The 18,029-nt window shown below is 48.7% G+C and overlaps 1 protein-coding gene across 4 annotated transcripts; it reads left to right on the top strand.

Annotated features, from left to right (window-relative positions):
• Window positions 1–629: 629 nt before the first annotated feature.
• On the top strand, window positions 630–12,986 carry ZNF554 (zinc finger protein 554). 4 transcript variants are annotated; one of them, XM_034997460.1, is made up of 6 exons: window positions 630–2,536; window positions 3,350–4,674; window positions 4,960–5,029; window positions 7,888–8,014; window positions 9,258–9,449; window positions 10,033–12,986. In XM_034997460.1, exons 3-6 carry the CDS (start codon window positions 4,997–4,999, stop codon window positions 11,205–11,207), a joined length of 1,527 nt encoding a protein of 508 aa, XP_034853351.1. In that variant the 5' UTR covers window positions 630–2,536; window positions 3,350–4,674; window positions 4,960–4,996; the 3' UTR covers window positions 11,208–12,986. The 4 variants fall into 4 exon arrangements, with proteins under 4 accessions (XP_034853351.1, XP_034853352.1, XP_034853350.1 ...); XM_034997461.1 differs by lacking the exon at window positions 630–2,536 and having other exon boundaries at window positions 2,902–3,753; window positions 4,484–4,674; XM_034997459.1 differs by lacking the exon at window positions 630–2,536 and having other exon boundaries at window positions 2,902–4,674.
• Window positions 12,987–18,029: the final 5,043 nt, after the last annotated feature.

Below are 18,029 nucleotides of genomic sequence, written 5' to 3'. Positions count from 1 at the left end.
GTCACATCTGCAAATTTCCTGTTTGCAAAGGTCACTTTCACGGGTACTGGAAGGTCAGGACTTGAGCGTATCTTGTAGAGCACCTGACTCAGCACCGGGCAGTGTTTTCACCAGCAGGTGCCTGCTCAGGGTGGAGCACATGTGTCCTAGAGAGACACCTGATGCCCCGGGCATCTGGCCGGCCGGCCCTCTGCCCTGCAGAGCTGAGACCACGTGCTCCCGGTGAGTCGGCTCCCTGCTTAGGTTGTCAAGCTTTTGTTCTAGTTTATCTCAGTTTCACTTCATAAATGGTTTGCAAAAGAGGTTGGCATCACAGATCATGTCTTCCTTGATAATTTTTTTTTTTTTAGTTTATTTATTTGACAGAGAGAGACACAGCGAGAGAGGGAACACAAGCAGGGGGAGTGGGAGAGGGAGAAGCAGGTTTCCCGCGGAGCAGGGAGCCCGATGCGGGGCTCGATCCCAGGACCCTGGGACCATGACCTGAGCCGAAGGCAGACGCTGAACGACTGAGCCACCCAGGCGCCCCTTCCTTGATAATTTAAACAATTACTGGTCCTTCCTGGAGTTAGCCATGATACCGTTTGGTGTATATCCTTGCCAGCTTTTGGCCATCTTGCGATACATTACGTGTGTGTGTTATATATATAGTTATGTATATTTAAGGTTTTTTTTTCCAGGTTTGTTAGTTTTATTTTTTTGGTAATAGCTTTATTTAGATGTAATCCACATCCCATACAGTTGGTTCATTTAGGGTATGCAGTTCATGCACAGAGTTGGGCAGTCACCATGTCTGTCTAATTCTGGATCCTTTCATCATTCTCCCAAGAAACCCTGTCCCCGTGAGCCGTTACCTCCCAGCCCTATTCTCTAGCCCGTGGCAAAAACAGATCTACTTCCTGTTCATGGATGAGCCTGTTCTGGAGACGTGTCACACACGTGGACTCACACCCATGGGGCTTCTGTGTCTGGTTCCCTCCCTGAGCGTTGTGGGCTCGGGGTCGGTCCACGTAGAGCGTGTCAGGGCTGCACTTCTTTTTAAGGCTGAATAACAATCTGCTGTGTAGACGGAGCACATTTGTTTACCCATTCATCTGTTGACAGACCTTTGGGTTGCTTCCACCTTTGGGTGACTGCGAGTCACGCTGCCGTGAACATTTGTGAACAGATGTTTGTGTGGACGTATGTTTTTGTTTCTCTTGGGCAGAGAGCGTGGGTCCCATGTTACCTGTGTTTAACCATTCGAGGAACTGCCAGACTGTCTTCCACGGCGGCGGCCCCGTTGTCCATGCCCAAGGCGTCCATTTCTCCCCGTCCTCCCCAGCCCCTGTTCTTGCCTTTCTGACGCTAGTCATCCTGCTGGGGGTGACGTGTTACCTCACTGTGGGTTTAATCTGTATTTCCCCCATGACTCGCGACGTTGAGCATCTTTCTGTGTGCCGTTCCGTCATCTGAGTATCACCTTGGGAGAAGTATCTTTACTTGAGTGAGCTTTTTCTTTTGAAGGGATTTGGGGAAGAGGCATGCAGATGGCGCATGGAGCCCCCCGTGCCTTTCCACAGCTCCCCCCTCATGCAGCAGCCCGGCTTCTTCGTTTGCCCTCGCCCCAAGGAACCTTGTGGGGATTCTTGTGTCCCAGTCGCCCTTCTGTGTGAAAGTCTTCTGGCGGGAGGCTACTATTTTTTTAAATGTTTAATTGTGAATTAATTATAGACTCACAGGATGTTGCAGAAGTGGGGCAGAGCCCCCGTACCCATCACGCAGCTTCCCCCATTGGCATCTCTCACAAAGTGATGGAAGCCAGAGAGAGCACCAGCAGGAAGGAGGGGGACAAGCAGGATCCCCGCTGAGCAGGGAGCCCGATGCGGGGCTCGATCCCAGGACCCCGGGACCGTGACCTGAGCCGAAGGCAGACGCTTAACAACTGAGCCACCCAGGCGCCCCCCCTCCCCAGTCCTCTCTTCTTATAAGGACATGGGTTTTATGGGACCAGGGCCCATTCCTAGCAACCTCATTTTGACTTAATTGCCTCGTTAAGAGCCCTGTCTTGAAATACAGTCACCTTCTGAGGTCTTGTGGTTGGGACTTGAAGGTATGAATTTGGAGGGGACACCGTTTAGCCCATAACAACAGTTACATGTACACAGACTTACGTTGGAGATACTGCAGGTTTGGTTCCGGACCACCGACAATAAAGCGAGTCGCGTGCATTGTCGGGTTTCCCAGGGTGCGTAAAAGTTATGCTTACACTGACCTGGAGTCCGTTAGGTGTGCGGTAGCATGATGTCTAAAAATATCGTGTACGTGCCTTAATTTAAAAATCCCTTATTGCTAATAAATGCAAACCGTCATCTGAGCTTTCCGCAAGGCATCATCACCGACCACAGATCTCCATAACAACCACAGTAATGACGAGCTCGTGAGATCGCCGTGGCACAGAGACGTGAAGTGAGCAAACACCGTGGGAGGAATGGCCCCGCACACTTGCTGGATGCGGGGTTGTCCCAGACCTTCGATACCAAACAACGCATTATGTGTAGGTGTGCATTATCCGCCTCTGTACTGAACAGGCATCTGTGCCTTATACATAAAAAGAACACTTCTTCTGACCTCCCCTCCCCACCCCAAGAACCAATTTGCAGTACCCCAGGGTTAACACCGCCTTACCCCTTACTGAGAATGCTTCTCCTCATGTCATCGACACCTCACTGTGGGGCGTTGATCGCAACCAAGATGCGACCCGGAGCGTGGACGGGAGGGGGCGGGCGGCATCAGGTCTCGGTTCAGCAAGATGAGTCAGCAATAGGGCGTCATGCACCTAAAATGGGTCATGAGGATAAATCTCATGTTGGGTGTTCTTACCACACACTATTAAAAAAAAAAAAAAAAAAACCTCAACCAACCAAGAGATTAACGCTAGTTCTGTTCTATTAACTAGATGGCAGACTTTTTCAGATTTCCCCAGATTTCCCACTACCATCTTCCTTCTGGCCCAGGAAACCCATCCAGGGGCCCACAGGACATTTTGTCACCTTGCCTTCCTTCTTGGGCTCACCCAGTCTGTGACTGTTTCTCACACTTTCCTTGTCTTTCATGACCTTGGCGCTTTTGAAGAGCACTGGCCAGGTGTTTGTAGAAGGTCCCGTGGGTTGAGTTTGTCTGATGTTTTCTCACAATTACACTGGGGTTATGGTTTGGGGGGAGGGTATCCCAGTGGTGTCATGTCACATCAGGGCATATCTGCTGTCCAGTCCGTGTCGCCGGTGACTCCAGCCTCGATCACCCAGCTCGGGTGGGGTCTGACAGGTTTCTCCAGTAGTAGGGTTGCCGTGTCTCCCTTGATCTGCAGTGTTTGCTGGAAGCAAGTCACCGAGTCAACCCACATGGAAAGCAGGGGTCTGGGGAGGCGGAGCTCCACCTCCTGGACGAGAAACATGGAAGGATTTACAGATGTGTTAAAACCAGGGTGCTAATCAACATATTCTGGAGGCATGACCAATGTCCCGCCTCTCCTTGGAATCTCCCCAGTAACGAAGTGTGTGCATCGCTGGGTCTTGTCTGCAGGGATGGTTACTGGGGTGTTCCTGTGGTGATGGTCCGTTAATGGGGGGGGGAGTGATTTTTTTGAAGTTTTCATCCAGGAATCCAGATCAAGCCCATCACAAGTGTCCATTCATTCCTCGTGAGTCTGCGTGAGAGTTTAGAGTTTACACATGGATGACACACCCAGAGGGGGCAGGTGGCTCACCTGTGGTGAGTGGGGACAGAGTGGGGACTGCTTCAGGATGCCGTCACTGAGGGCCAGAGCCAGACACTCGTTAGCGTGCTGGAAACAGAGTCTGCTCAGGCCCTGTGGCAGGGGGGAGAGACCTCCCGGTGGACCTGGGCTCCATCCCTGATGCAGCGTGGACAAGCCGGGGCATGTGGCAAGGGAGCAGGAGGGGGTCAGCGGACAGGCACTTGCCAAGAGGACACATCAGGGGGGCTCTGGCTAAACAGAGCTGATGGGGCTGCTGCTGCAGGCAGGCTGGGTGATCCCCACGCCACGTGGCTGTGGGATGGGGGGACCGGTCAGCTCTCCAGGGGATCAGACACAGGGCAGGGGCTCTTGCTAAAACTGGGTAATGCAGAACTAAACTCAGAAGCTCAGAGGTCAAGGCCTGGTTGAAAGGAGGGTTCAGAGTGGCCCAACTAAAGTTGGGTCAGGGAGCGAGTCCAGGGAGCCAGCTGGGCTGTGGGAAGGCAGACGTGAATCTGAGACACGCCCGGGGTGGGGGCGCCTGTGGGCTCTGAACTGAGCCTTCCAGAGTTTGAGCCTGGGTGGTCCTGCTAGGTTGAATGGTGTTCCCCGCAAAATTCATGTCCACCCGGCACCTTAGAATGTGAGCTTATTTGGAAATAGGATCTTTGCAGATGGTGTTAGTGAAGGCAAGGTCATATTGGAGTAGGCGGGCCTAACCCAACGACTTGGTGTCCTCATAAGAAGAGAGACACAGATTCGGGAGACAGCCACGTGACCATGGAGGCAGAGACTGGAGGGACGTGGCCACAAGCCCAGGGCCAGCTGGAGTGCCCAGAACCTGGAAGAGGCAGGAAGGACCCTCTTCTGAAGCTGCTGGCGGGGGCGCAGCCCTGAGACCTTGATCTGACTTCTGACCTCCAGGATGTGAGAGAGTGAGTCTCTGTGGTCTTAAGCCTCCCAGCATGTGGTCATCTGTTTCAGTGGCCCCAGCACTGCTTTGCAATGGAGTGGGTGCATTCCATAAGCTTCCGAGACCTTCAGTCTCTCCGTCGGAGCCTGGGTTAAGGAGCCGTTAAGGCCCATGGCCTCTGTCCTGGCTTCTGTTGACCACACTGTTTGGGGGACACCTGGATTGGTTGCAGAGGTCTCCGGGCCCAGGATCTGGGGACTGGGGACAGGTCTGGGCCTGGGCTTCACGGTCCCTTCTCCTCCCGCAGCTCTGCCTGCTTTGGAAACTGCTCCTAAGAGAAGAGAATGGCTGCTGGCTACCTGCCCCCATGGCCCCAGGTGAGTGGGGACTTCCTCCGGCCCTGAAGATGCCCGGTGTGTCAGGGGAAGCGCTCCTACCAGACTTGCATTCCTCGCTATGTGGGAACCGAGAGAGCACTGCCCATGAGCATCTGGGTCCGAGTACCCCTGCTTCTTGGATGTCTAAGGAGAGGCATACGCTGGATTTAGCACACCTTTCCCCACAGGAGAGCTGTGCTTCCTTCCTGGGCTGGGAGCGCGTCCTTGTGGCCTGAAGACCCTGCACTTCCCCCATGGCGGGAAGAGCTGCGCCATCCTCCTTATTTTTTTTTTTTTTAAGATTTTATTTATTTATTTGAGACAGAGAATGAGATACAGAGAGCATGAGAGGGAGGAGGGTCAGAGGGAGAAGCAGACTCCCCGCCGAGCAGGGAGCCTGATGTGGGACTCGATCCAGGGACTCCAGGATCATGACCTGAGCCGAAGGCAGTCGCTTAACCAACTGAGCCACCCAGGTGCCCTATCCTCCTTATTTAAAAATAATTTTCAAAATTGTGGTCAAATACACACAACATGAAATTCACCACTTTCAGTACATAGCTCGTGCTGTCCTGCGACCGCCCCCACCCTCTGTCTCCAGAACTTTCCATCTCCCCATACGGAGACTGTGTCCCCATGAAGCACAGACTCCCCACCCCTGGCCCCAGCCCCAGCTCCCACACTCTCCTCTCTGTCTCTGTGGACGGGACTCCTCTGGGGACCTCCTGGGAGTGGGGTCCTGCGGGATGTGTCCTTCTGGGTCTGGCTCCTCTCGCTGAGCCCAGTGTCCTCGGGGTCCCTCCGCGTCGTGGCAGGTGTCAGGGTCCTTTCCTTCCTAAGCCTGAGGACAGCTGCATTTGATGGGAAGCTGCCTTCTGGGGCATGAGCATCAGGAGAGAGGTGGGGAGCAGAAGCCACTATCGGCTGGGACAGCAGATCTGTAGAGAGCAGTAGGCAGGGTCCCTGTCCCCTAACTCACAGCTTTGGGAACGTGATCAGTGTCTGCATCAGAAATACAGAGGTGACCAACAGCTCGGGTTCGGGTGGTCCCTCGGAGAACAAGCCCTTTCCTGGGGTCATTTGTGAGTGACCCAGATGTCCAGTCAGTATCTGTGATGTCCTATTGGGGCCCCCTGGAGAGAGGTCTTCAATTGCTCTGGCCCCCGCATCGAAGTCCTGGTCATTGCAGGCACACCTGCTTCAGGCCTGACACAGCCCTTGGGGACGTTGTGAGGTTTCAGCTTGGAGCCCGTGCTGGGCCCAGAACCTGTGAGGTCAGGGTTCCAAACAAAGCCAGCGGCTTGTCCCTCGGCAGCGGCAAAGCTGAGATGCCACAGGGCCGGGCCGTGGCCGTTCTCGTCTTGTCTGTCTTCATGTGCACATAAATGGAGCCACTCAGACCGAGGCGGTCAGGCTGGAGGGTCCTCATCTCTCCAGGCCACGCGGGATCACGAGCCCCTTAGTGGCTCAGACCTGAGTCTTTAAAACCCTAACGGCATTTCTCCATCTGGGGATCTCCTCTCTCTTCATGTTGTTCTCCGATAGGTGTAAGTCATAAAAATCATGAGTCATGGAGGCTTGTTTTTAGTATTTTTTTTTTTTTTAAAGATTTTATTTATTTATTCATGAGAGACAGAGAGAGAGAGGCAGAAGGAGAAGCAGGCTCCCAAGGAGCAGGGAGCCCGATGTGGGACTCGATCCCAGGACCCTGGGATCATGACCTGAGCCGAAGGCAGACGCTTAACCATCTGAGCCACCCAGGCGCCCTGTTTTTAGTATTTAAAGAGCTTACATTTTAACCTGCTCACCTGGCAGCAAAAAACAAAGAACTTGTGTCCCACTGAGACTTTTTCCCTAGTCTTCCCTAATTGAGATGATCCATTATGGAATTATAATAATATAATTATATATATAATTTTAAACAATATTTATTTATTATAAATATTAAATATAAATATATTATTTAATAAATACGAAGTGATATTTCACACTCATTTCTAATTGTACATCCATATGTAATAGTCACAAAGTTCAAAGCCATTAAAATTGTTTTCCTTTTTATTTAATTGCAGATTTACTCAAAGCCTTGCAGTGAGTTCAGCAGCTGCAGGGTTAACCCTAGAGCTCCCTGGGAAGAAGGCAGCAGGAATGTGAGGGGGTCTGGGGGAGGTTGCAGCAGCAGCTGCTGGCCTGGAAAAAAGCCTGTTTTTTCCTACTTTATCTAAAAATTAAAATAAATATTTTATTTATTTATTTGAGAGAGGGCAAGAGTGCAAACAGGGGAGGAGCAGAGGGAGAGGGAGACAATCTCCAGCAGACTCCGCACAGAACGGGGAGCGCAGCACCCTGGGATCATGACCTGAGCCGAAATCGAGAGCTGGACACTTGACCGACCGAGCCACCCAGGCGCCCCCACTTTATCTAAAATTTTGTGGCAGCCCTGGGTGCTAACTTTTTTCTTCTGGGTGGGAGAAACACAGAAACTTTTAATATTGGGGCGCCTGGGTGGCTCAGTCGGTGAGGCATCTGCCTTCAGCTCGGGTCATGGTCCCAGGGTCCTGGGATCGAGCCCTGCATCGGGCTCCCTGCTCGGCCGGGAGCCTGCTTCTCCCTCTCCCTCTGTCTGCCGCTCCCCCTGCTTGTGCACACTCTCTCTCTCTGACAATCAATCAATCAATCAATCAATCTTAACAACTACAGCAGCAAATGGGCCGCATGTGCCCCTACGGCCGCCCTGCGCTGGCAGTCTGACCTCTGGGCTGGGCACCCACTCCATGTGGACCACCTCCCTCTGCGTTCCTCCTGTGACCGCGGATGGGGCGGGGGCGTGCCTGAGCAGAACCGATGTGACGTTTTAGGAGTTGGTGACCTTGGAGGATGTGGCCGTGGACTTCTCCCGGGAGGAGTGGGCGATGCTGGATTCCGCGCAGAGGAGGCTCTACAGAGAGGTGATGCTGGACACCTGGGCGAACCTGGCCGCCCTGGGTAAGACCTGCAGCGCGCATCCACCCGCTCCTCGGTTCACGCTCACTCAGCGTCTACGCCGCGTCCCGAGTGGGTTAGGAAGTGGGGGTTTGTGGGGTGAATACGGCGGCCGTGGTTCCTGTCCCTGTGGGCTCATGGTGCGCTGGGCTCTTCGACGCAGACAATGGCCTGATTTCTTCGCTGTGTGATTGTCCGAGCTGCTGTTGAGACGCACCTCGCACCTTAGTCCGAGAGAACGTCCCTGAGTCCTCTTGGCTACAGAGTCACCCTTAAAAAATTTTTGTTGTAAAATACATGTAAAGTAAAATTTGCCTTCTTAATCCATTTTTTAGGTATACAATTCAGAGGCAGTAATTACCTTCAAAATGTTGTCGGACCTTCAGTGCTGTTTCCAAAACCTTTTCATCACCTCAGAGAGAAACCCTATACTCACTAAGCACGGACTCCCACCCCCACCCTCCGTCTCCAGAACGTTCCATGTCCCCACACGGAGACTCTGTCCCCACGAAGCACGGACTCCCCACCCCCTGCCCCAGCCCCGGCTCCCACCCTCTCCTCTCTGTCTCTGTGGACGGGACTCCTCTGGGGACCTCCTGGGAGTGGGGTCCTGCGGGATGTGTCCTTCTGGGTCTGGCTCCTGTCGCTGAGCCCAGTGTCCTCGGGGGTCCCTCCACATCGTGGCAGGTGTCAGAATTTAATTACTTTTTATGGCTTAATAATATTCCACTGTTTGGATGGACCACATTTTATTTATCCACTTGTCCATAGATAGACACTTGGGTTGTTTCAACTTTTTGGTCGCTGTGAACGTGGGTGTGCAAATAGTACTTCGCCTCCCTGCTTCCAGCAACCTTCGGTCCATACCCAGAAGTGGAATTGCTAGGTCCAACGGTAATTCTTTGTTTACCTTTTCGAGGAACCACCAAGCTGGTTTTCACAGCACCATCTTACCAGCCATGCACAAGGATTCTGATTTTCCCACATCCTCTCTAAGACTTATTTTCTGCTTTTGCTCTTTAAAAAAAAATCATACCCATCCTAGTAGGTATGACGTGATGTCTCACTGTGGTTTTGATTTGCATTTCCCTAATGGCTAATGACGTTGAACATCTTTTCATGTGCTTGCTGGCCATTTGTAGATTTTTCTCGGGGAAATGTAAAATCCACAGGTTTTTAATTAGGAAAATAAAATCTCCAGCTTGGTCAACGTGCTACCTGTCCAGTGTATTCTTGTCTCTTTCAGGAGCCTTGAAGAACCAAAGTTCTGATATAGGCGTTGACGATGGCACACTTTCCCCAATGCAGACCTCGCGGGCCACCAGTCCTTCCCCACGGGTGGGGTGTCCACTCTTTCTACCAGTGGTGCCTTCCCACTTGGAGCCAGGAGAAGCCATGTGGATGGGGCCACAAGGAACTCCCCAAACCTCCTGTTCAGGTGAGAGCCAGGCAGATACAAGCCATTGAGTGGGGGTGGCATCTTGGGGACTGCAGGTCAGAGATCCCTCCACAGAGGCCGGAACTCTATAAGGAGAAGGTTGAGCTCTTTGGCTGCTCTTTCTCAGATACCTTCGGTTCATCTCCGGCAACCTTGCCCTATGCACTAGCTTCTACCACCCGCTGTGGGTGCAGAGAAAAGATATCCCACTTCTTTTTTTTTTTTTCTTTTTTCTTTTTTTTTTAAGATATCCCATTTCTTTCTTGAAGCTATTCTACCTGTATTTCTTCTTACCTCTCTTCCCTGTCTGCTTTCTTGATGATTCTTTCTCTCTGCCATATTCCTTCTCCCTCCTTTGTAGAACCATTCCTTCTGTATTTACATTTTTTTCTCCCATTTTTCATCATTGTCCAGCTTCTTACACTGCTTCCTGTCCTTAGGATCTTTTCCTGTTTTCCCCCATGTTGAATGCTGATATTTGAACATGAATCATGAATTCACATGTGCATTGTGTATGTTGGAAGTACTTTGGTCCCACTATTATTAAGTTAAATGTCTCCCCCCCCGCCTTAATTTATTTCAGATTTGGAGACTAGTCTGAAAAGCCAAGAGTCAATTTATAAGAAGGTGGTTTTGGAGGAAGAACCAGCCAGTGGTATGAATATCATAAAGCTCTCCAGAGAAGACTGGGCATGTGGTCAGCTGGAGGAGAACCATGAAGACTCCCACAGGCTTTTGAGGCAAATGGCATATACCCAAGCAGAGGCATTTGCTCCAAAGGAGTCCACTGCCTGGCATGAGTTTGGGGAAACCTGTAGTATGAACTCAGACCTTGCTTTATCACAAGGAGGTTTTGTAGGAAAACATTTCCATGACTGTGATCTTGATATTGAGAGTTTGGTAGCTGATCCATTCTTAAAACATCATCAGATGGGATATTCAGACCAGAGGCCCTGTGAAGGGAATGAATGTGGAAAAGACATCAGCCCAAACAGTCCCTTTGTTCAACACAAAAGAACTGGAATCTGTACGCATGCAGAAAGTGGGGAGTCATTTAATCATGGTATGGCTCTTAGGACACACACCACAATTAATACAGTGGGGAAACCCTATGAATGTTACCACTGCGGGAAAATGTTTAATCGGAGGCATTCCCTGAGTGAACATCAGAGAATACATACAGGAGAGAGACCATATGAATGTCAGGAATGTGGGAGAGCCTTTACGCACAGCTCAACCCTCACACGACACTTGAGAACTCATACTGGAGAGAAGCCCTACATGTGCAGTGACTGTGGGAAAGCCTTCAACAGGATTTCGTCTCTTACCCAGCACCGGAGGATTCACACAGGGGAAAAGCCCTATAAATGCAAAGACTGTGGAAAATCCTTCTGCCAGAGTTCTTACCTGATCTTGCACAGGAGAACGCATACTGGTGAGAAGCCCTATGAATGTAATGAATGTGGAAAGGCCTTCAGTGATCGCTCCTCACTTAACCAACACGAGAGAACTCACACCGGTGAGAACCCCTATGAATGTAATCAATGTGGAAGAGCCTTCAGCCAGAGGTCTTCCCTCGTTAGGCACGAGAGAACTCACACTGGAGAGAAACCGTATAGCTGTAATGAATGTGGGAAAGCATTCAGCCAGAGCTCATCCCTTATCACCCATCAGAAAACTCACACTAGTCAGAAAACCTATAAAATAATTGATTGTGGGAAAGCTTTCTATCAGAGCAGCTACCTTATTGGATTTTAGAGATTATTGCTGCTCTGTAAAGTAACTTTTAGCACTCTACTACTTAAGTGTGGATAGGTTTTGCCCTTGTGATGTACTATTTGAAAAGAAGTAGGTGTATGCCACATTCTTGAAGAAAAACACTGAAGTCCAGATCTGAGAAGGGACCTTTTTAATGGGGAGAATTGCCATTGAGCTATGCCCAATGCCTGTCCTTTTGGAAGAGATTAATAAATGTGAACACTAACATGCAGTGGGATTTTGCTAAGAATTGTCACATTAATTTAGTTGTTGAAACAAAAAGTATTCTGTTTCAACCTTTTGTTTGAAACTTCAGTATTATTGTTTCAATAATCGGTTTCAATATTTTACATAGTCATTCTGCCCCTGTTGGTCACTTGGCTAGGTCCTAACTTGTTTCTTGTCCTGCTATGGCAATGCAGAATGTATGCTTACACAGAAGGAGCTTTGGGTGCAAAGTGGAAAATAAAGAGTGCAAAATAGTACGTGTGATTCTATCCAGTGAAGTCAAAATATGTACATAAGTGGACAAAGGCCGGACAGAGATGTGGAAGAATGAACGGAGTTCATTTGTCAGAGTTATCTGATTATGTGTGATTTTCTGCCTTTTGCCATTTTGTTTGGTATTGCCAAACAATTTGCTATTTTGTTTGGTATTTGCCATTTTGTAATGGTAATCAGTAGAAATCAGACAATGCCAAGGGATACGGCTTTGAACAGTCAGGGAGGACTGTGGACGCCATGATGGGAAGGATACAGTGCAGTAGGTCAGTGAAGCAGCCTTTGATGGCCTGGGAGAAGTCCCAACTGTGTGGTGGGACTTGGCAGAGCAGAGACCACGAGCTCTGATGTGCATCATTACCACCAACGTCAATATTTACTGGTTGCTTGCTGTATTTCCAGCATCACTCTAGCTCTTATATGTGGTTCCTCGTTTAATCTGAACAACCCCATGAGATGGTAGCTGTTCACATCTCTGTATGACAGAAGCGGAAACAGAAATAAGGTAACTTGTCCAAAGTCAGACGACTAGAAAGTGGCAGAGCCAGGATTTGAACTTGAACAACCTGTTCAAGGGGAGCTGTGTTTTCTAAATTCTCCTTGGAAGCCATGTGACTTTCATCTGAATCTTTCCCTCTCTCTGGAGCTGATGAGGATGGTTGCCTGTCAGATCTTTCAATTAAGTGGCACCTGATCACGTCGGTGTTGTTGCCTTTCTCCAAAGTAGAGATCCCTCATCTGGAGTCCGTGTAGACCCTATTGGGCTGATGGATGTTCCTTGACGGCTCTGAACAATCTTGAGTTGGATGCAGAATGTATGCTGGGGCATAATGTGTTATCTGGGGCAGTGTCTGTCGCTTTCATCCCATTCTGAGGACTAGCTGACATGGGGTGTCACGGGTACACTGTTTTTCCATTTCGCAGGGAGCCTGGTTCATTGTGTAGCCAGACCCATGATGGAGTGAGGGGCCGGGATAGACATTAAACAGCTAACTACATACTTTAATTAAATAATTGCATATTTTGGTAGTGCTCTTGGGGACTTAAAGAGGATGCTGCTGTGATAGATAATATGAGAGGGACCAACCTCAGGGCCTTTCTGAGAACCTGATACTTGATTTGAGATGTGAGTGATTGGAGCCTCCAAGGTGAGGAATTTAACCAGAGGAGACCTTCAGTTTAGCTTTGTTTTCACATAGTTAATAAAAATATATTTACAAGGGTGTTGGGCTGGCTTGTCGGTATAGCATGTGACTCTTGATCTCAGGGTCATGAGTTCAAGCCCCACGTTGGGTGTGGAGCCTACTTAAAAAAATATTTACAATGTTTGTTTTGATTTCTCTGACTCAAAAGTACTTTGAGAGAGAGTATGTATTTTTTTAAACTTTCGGGTGTTTAAATACCCTTCTCCCGCTCTTTAAAAACAAATTATTTTTCTTGTCTGATTGCACTGGCTCAATCCTTTAGTACAGTGCTGAACAGGAGTGTTGAGAACGGACCTCCTTGCTTTGTTCCAGATCGTAGGGAAAAGCATTCAGTCTTTCACCACAGAGTATGATGTTTTCTGCGGGCTTTCTGTAGATTCCCATCATCTTTATTCAGTTTCTGCTTTTATTATGCTATGGTCTGAGAATGTGTCTACTGTCTTGAATCGTTGAGACATGTTGAGTTTCACTGTGTGGTGTACTATATGATCGAGTTTTAGAGGTGTTCTCTAGATACCGAGGAGAAGCTGTATTCTCTGTTTTTGTGCTTTGGAATCTGGCTTATCTGTTAAATCAATCTTACTAATCATTGGCTCTCAAATTTCATGTCAGGAGATTGAGATTTGACAAGTGAGAGTTGGTGCTCAGTAATGTGCATTTTTAATAAGCACACCAGGCGATTTCACAGATGCTCCTTCTCTTTCAGTTACACTTTGAGAACCATAGCTGGTCCTTAACTGTACTTAGATTGTTGATTCAAAGATAATTAGCTCAAAAGGATTAAGTTACAGTTTCCTACTGCTCTTGTGCTAACTTCCCGTCTGTATTTTCTGTTGTTTCACTTCTTTTTCTGTTGTTTTGGTTTTTTATTTTCTTTTATTTGGTGTAAATAATTCGTGACAGGTCTTCATTGTGAATTATGCCCTTTATCATTTTGAAATGACTCTCTTTGTCTGCTTCAATTAATAGTACCACCTCTGCTTTTTCAACAAAACAAATTTGTTTATTTTTGGTATAATTTTTCACCTCCTTTGAAGTTCAACTTTTTTTTTTTTTTTTAAGATTTTATTTATTTTGAGAGAGAGAGAATGAGAGAGAACACATGAGAGGGGATAGGGTCAGAGGGCAAAGCAGACTCCCTGCCGAGCAGGGAGCCCGATGCGGGACTCGATCCTGGGACTCCAGGATCATGACCTGAGCCGAAGGCAGTCGCTTAACCAACTGAGCCACCCAGGTGCCCTGAAGTTCAACTTTTTAAGTTCCTTGTGTCTCTCATTTTTAGTACATAGTTGGTTTTTGTTTTAGGATTCAAAGCAGAAAATCTATTTGTTTTTAAAGGACACATTTATGCCAATTATTGCTGTGATAAATGTTGGCTTTAATTCTGATGTACTTTATGTCACTTATTTTTGAAGCTTCTTTTATTTTCTGACTTCTCTATTGATGGTATTGGTGGAGTGTATTTCTTTTCTGGTAATTTGGAAGGTGTGTTTCCTGCTTCAGTGTCTTTTAGTATTTTATTTTATTACATTAAACATTACAATGAAACTATATTGTGACTTACCAGTATTAAGCAGCCTTTGTAGGATAAAAAGGCCAAGTTGCAGAGTGTGTATAATACATAATACACTTTAGGGCGCCTGGGTGGCTCAGTTGGTTAAGCGACTGCCTTCCGCTCAGATCATGATCCTGGAGTCCCGGGATCGAGTCCCGCATCGGGCTCCCTGCTCGGCGGAGGGTCTGCTTCTCCCTCTGACCCTCCTTCCTCTCATGCTCTCTGTCTCTCATTCTCTCTCTCGCAAATAAATAAAATCTTAAAAAAAAAATACATAATACACTTTAAAAATTTTTTTGAAAGTAGGGAAAATAATGTTATATATAGTGTATGGATTCAAATGTATGTCATGGCAATAATAAACACCAAATTTGTGACTGTGGTTTCCTCTGGGAGGAGGTGGAAGGGATTTGGGGATCCTGGAGGCGATACACAGGGCATTTCAATTCTATCTGTAATGTTTTCTTTCTTTCAAGCAATCTGATGGAGTATGGTAAGCTGATAGGATTTAATACAGTTTAACAGCAGATACATGAGTGTTCAGAAACTTACTGCATGTCCTGTATGGTTGAAATGCATAACAGTTTTAAAGTGCTTCCCTTCTCTCTGTGTTGTGATTCTCATTAATCCATGCTCTGAGGAGGCATGCAAAAAACCAGCCCTCCTAATGTTTCACAAATGGATGCTTATGGTGTGGGTAAAATTTCTCATCAGAATATCATCTAAAAAGTGCTACATTTCAGGGACGCCTGGGTGGCTCAGTCCATTAAGCACCTGCCTTCAGCTCAGATCACGATCCTAGAGTCCTGGGATCGAGCCCCACATCAGGCTCCCTGCTCAGCGGGGAGCCTCCTTCTCCCTCTGCCGCTCCCCCTGCTTGTGTGTGCTCTGTCTCTCTGACAAATAAATAAAATTAAAAAAAAAAAAAAGTGCTGCATTTCAAACACAAAGACGCTGTTCTCTGAAAACCTGTGGGATCACTCCAAGAGGGACGGTTGTAGGAGCAGAATCAGGTTGAAGGAGCTCCTGGAAAGTTGAGAATTGTCTCAGGAAAAATGAGATTGGGAAGAGGTCTTCTCTGTGCCATGACCGGAGCCATTTTCCTCTGCTTCAGACGCACTATGTGAGCTTCCTGTCACTGCTGTAACAAATCAGCACACATTTAGTGACTTAAAACAACCAATTTCTTACAACAGTTCTGGAGGTCAGAAGCCTAAACACAAAGTGTTGGCGAGGCTGTGTTCTTTTTGGAGAGCCTAAGAGAGAATCTGTTCCCTTACCTTTTCTGGTTTCTAGAAGCCACCCAAATTCCTTGGCCCTGCCGTCCCCTCCTCCATCCTCACCGCCAGCGGCGCAGGGTCTGCCCATCTCTGGGACTCCCACCCTCTGCCTCCCCCTCGTGAGGGCCTCCTGAGGACGCCGGGCCCCCAGGAACCCAGGGTCATCCCCACCTCGGGACCTTAATCAGCTCTGCAAAGTCCCTTTTGCCACATGAAGTGAAATATTCCGGTTCCGGTGATTAGGGCGCGTGCACCGTTAGGATGCTGTTATGCTGCTGGCCACACCTTTCCTACTTTGCTTTATGACCTGGGGTTGAAGTGGGGTGGAAATGCTGCAAACCATGTCTACTGTGTAGACTCCCCCAGTACTAGAACCTGCTAACTGAAGAGGTTGCAGGGAGGATGGAGGCTGCAGGAGGGAGACGGGGTCTTGCCCCTTCCTGTCCCTGTCACTGCTTGCACGTTTGACACTGTCTTTTTTACCTCTATATGTGAATCACATCCTAAATACCTTGACTCACGCTTCTTTTCCCTCTGGTTACTATAGTTTTACCTTTTTCTCTGGTTGCAGTGAATGTTTTGTGGAGAATTCACAGACCAGCCTCATTTTTCACCTTAAGAAATGAAATGACATGTCCTTTATTATTTTTTTTTAAAAGATTTTATTTATTTATTTGACAGAGAGAGACACAGCGAGAGAGGGAACACAAGCAGGGGGAGGGGGAGAGGGAGAAGCAGGCTTCCCGCGGAGCAGGGAGCCTGATGTGGGGCTCGATCCCAGGACCCTGGGATCATGAACTGAGCCGAAGGCAGACGCTTAACCGACTGAGCCACCCAGATGCCCCTGACATGTCCTTTACTAGTGATGCTTATAGGATATTTATCTGAACACATGGCAGGCCGACTAAGCCCGGACCCAGTCCTAAGGCAGACTTCTATATCTCATGGTTTATTGAAACTTGGTATTCACTATTAATCCTTATTAAGCAAAAAAGTATATAATCATACTTTATTTTTTTATTTTTATTTATTTATTTATTTTTAAAGATTTTATTTACTTGACAGAGAGAGACACAGAGAGAGAGGGAACACAAGCAGGGGGAGTGGGAGAGGGAGAAGCAGGCTCCCCGCCGAGCAGAGAGCCCGACGTGGGGCTCGATCCCAGGACCCTGGGATCCTGACCCGAGCCGAAGGCAGACGCCCAACGACTGAGCCACCCAGGTGCCCTATACTTTATTTTTAATAGTTGATGACTCCAGGGGCACCTGGGTTCCTCAGTCGGTTAAGTGCCTGACTCTTGGTTTTGGCTCAGGTCATGATCTCAGGATCCTGAGATGGAGCCCCAGGGCCAGCTCTACCCTGGGTGGGAGTCGGCTTGAATATTCTCTCCCTCTGCCCCTCCCCCCTCAAAATAAATAAATAAATTTATTTTATTTTATTTTTTAAGATTTTATTTGACAGAGAGCACAAGCAGGTGGAGCAGCAGTTAGAGGGAGAAGGAGAAGCAGGCTCCCCGCAGAGCAAGAAGCCAAATGCTGACCCCAGGATCACGACCCCAGCCGCCGGAAGACGCCCCAGTAAATAACTCTTTTTAAAAAATTCTGTTTGTAAATCAAACAAGTGATATCGGAGTTTGGACGTCCAGTTAGTCTCAACCTAGAGTGCTGTCTGACATGAGCAGGCGTATGAGATGCCTTGGCTGTTTAGCTCACGTCTATTAAAGGTATTAAGGGTTTTCAAGTCCATCCCAAAGCGTTACACAAACTATTTCGTTTTCAGTTAACATAGGAATTCAGTTACCTTAGGGACATCACAGCATTTTATATTGAAAAATTTCCTGGGGACACATCAAAACCCTGCCTGGAAATAAATTTCCTAGCAGCGTAGAACTTGCACCTGCGGATCGTAAGGGCTGCCCGGGACCCGTGGACCCGGTTTGCTGACCTCCAGCGGGGGGTGGCGGGTCAAGGGCGGGGCTCCCGGTGTCAAAGGTCACCCGTGAAACCCGAGCTCCCTGGGCCTCCCATGCGGTGACGTCACTGAGGAGGGTCTTTGTTCTTAAACAAAGAGCACAGGGCCACGGTGACCTCGACCCCAGACCTCCCGGTCCCGTCTGCTCCTGTCCGGCTCCAACAAGGGGCGCTCCGCGGGGACACCGGGTCAGGACTTCCCAACCCAGCAGAAGGACCCGGGCGGAGCGCCGAGGGGCGGGGGAGCCGCCGGACCCGCCGCGCCGGGAGGAGGTTCCGCTGGGAGCGCGCGTCCGGAGCGGGCGGGTCAG

This window comes from Mirounga leonina, unplaced genomic scaffold, assembly GCF_011800145.1.
Source record: "Mirounga leonina isolate KUSES-001 unplaced genomic scaffold, KU_Mleo_1.0 Mir_94, whole genome shotgun sequence".
In the NCBI taxonomy this organism is placed as follows: Eukaryota; Metazoa; Chordata; class Mammalia; order Carnivora; family Phocidae; genus Mirounga; species Mirounga leonina.
The sequence above is the reverse complement of the archived record's forward strand: the minus strand, read 5'-3'. Positions and strand labels throughout refer to the sequence as shown.

Coding starts and splice junctions, on each gene's coding strand:
- ZNF554 (XM_034997460.1), top strand. CDS start 4,997: ATGGCTGCTGGCTACCTGCCCCCATGGCCCCAG. Junction 8,015..9,257: donor GGCGAACCTGGCCGCCCTGG/GTAAGACCTGCA, acceptor TGTCTCTTTCAG/GAGCCTTGAAGAACCAAAGT. Junction 9,450..10,032: donor TCCCCAAACCTCCTGTTCAG/GTGAGAGCCAGG, acceptor AATTTATTTCAG/ATTTGGAGACTAGTCTGAAA.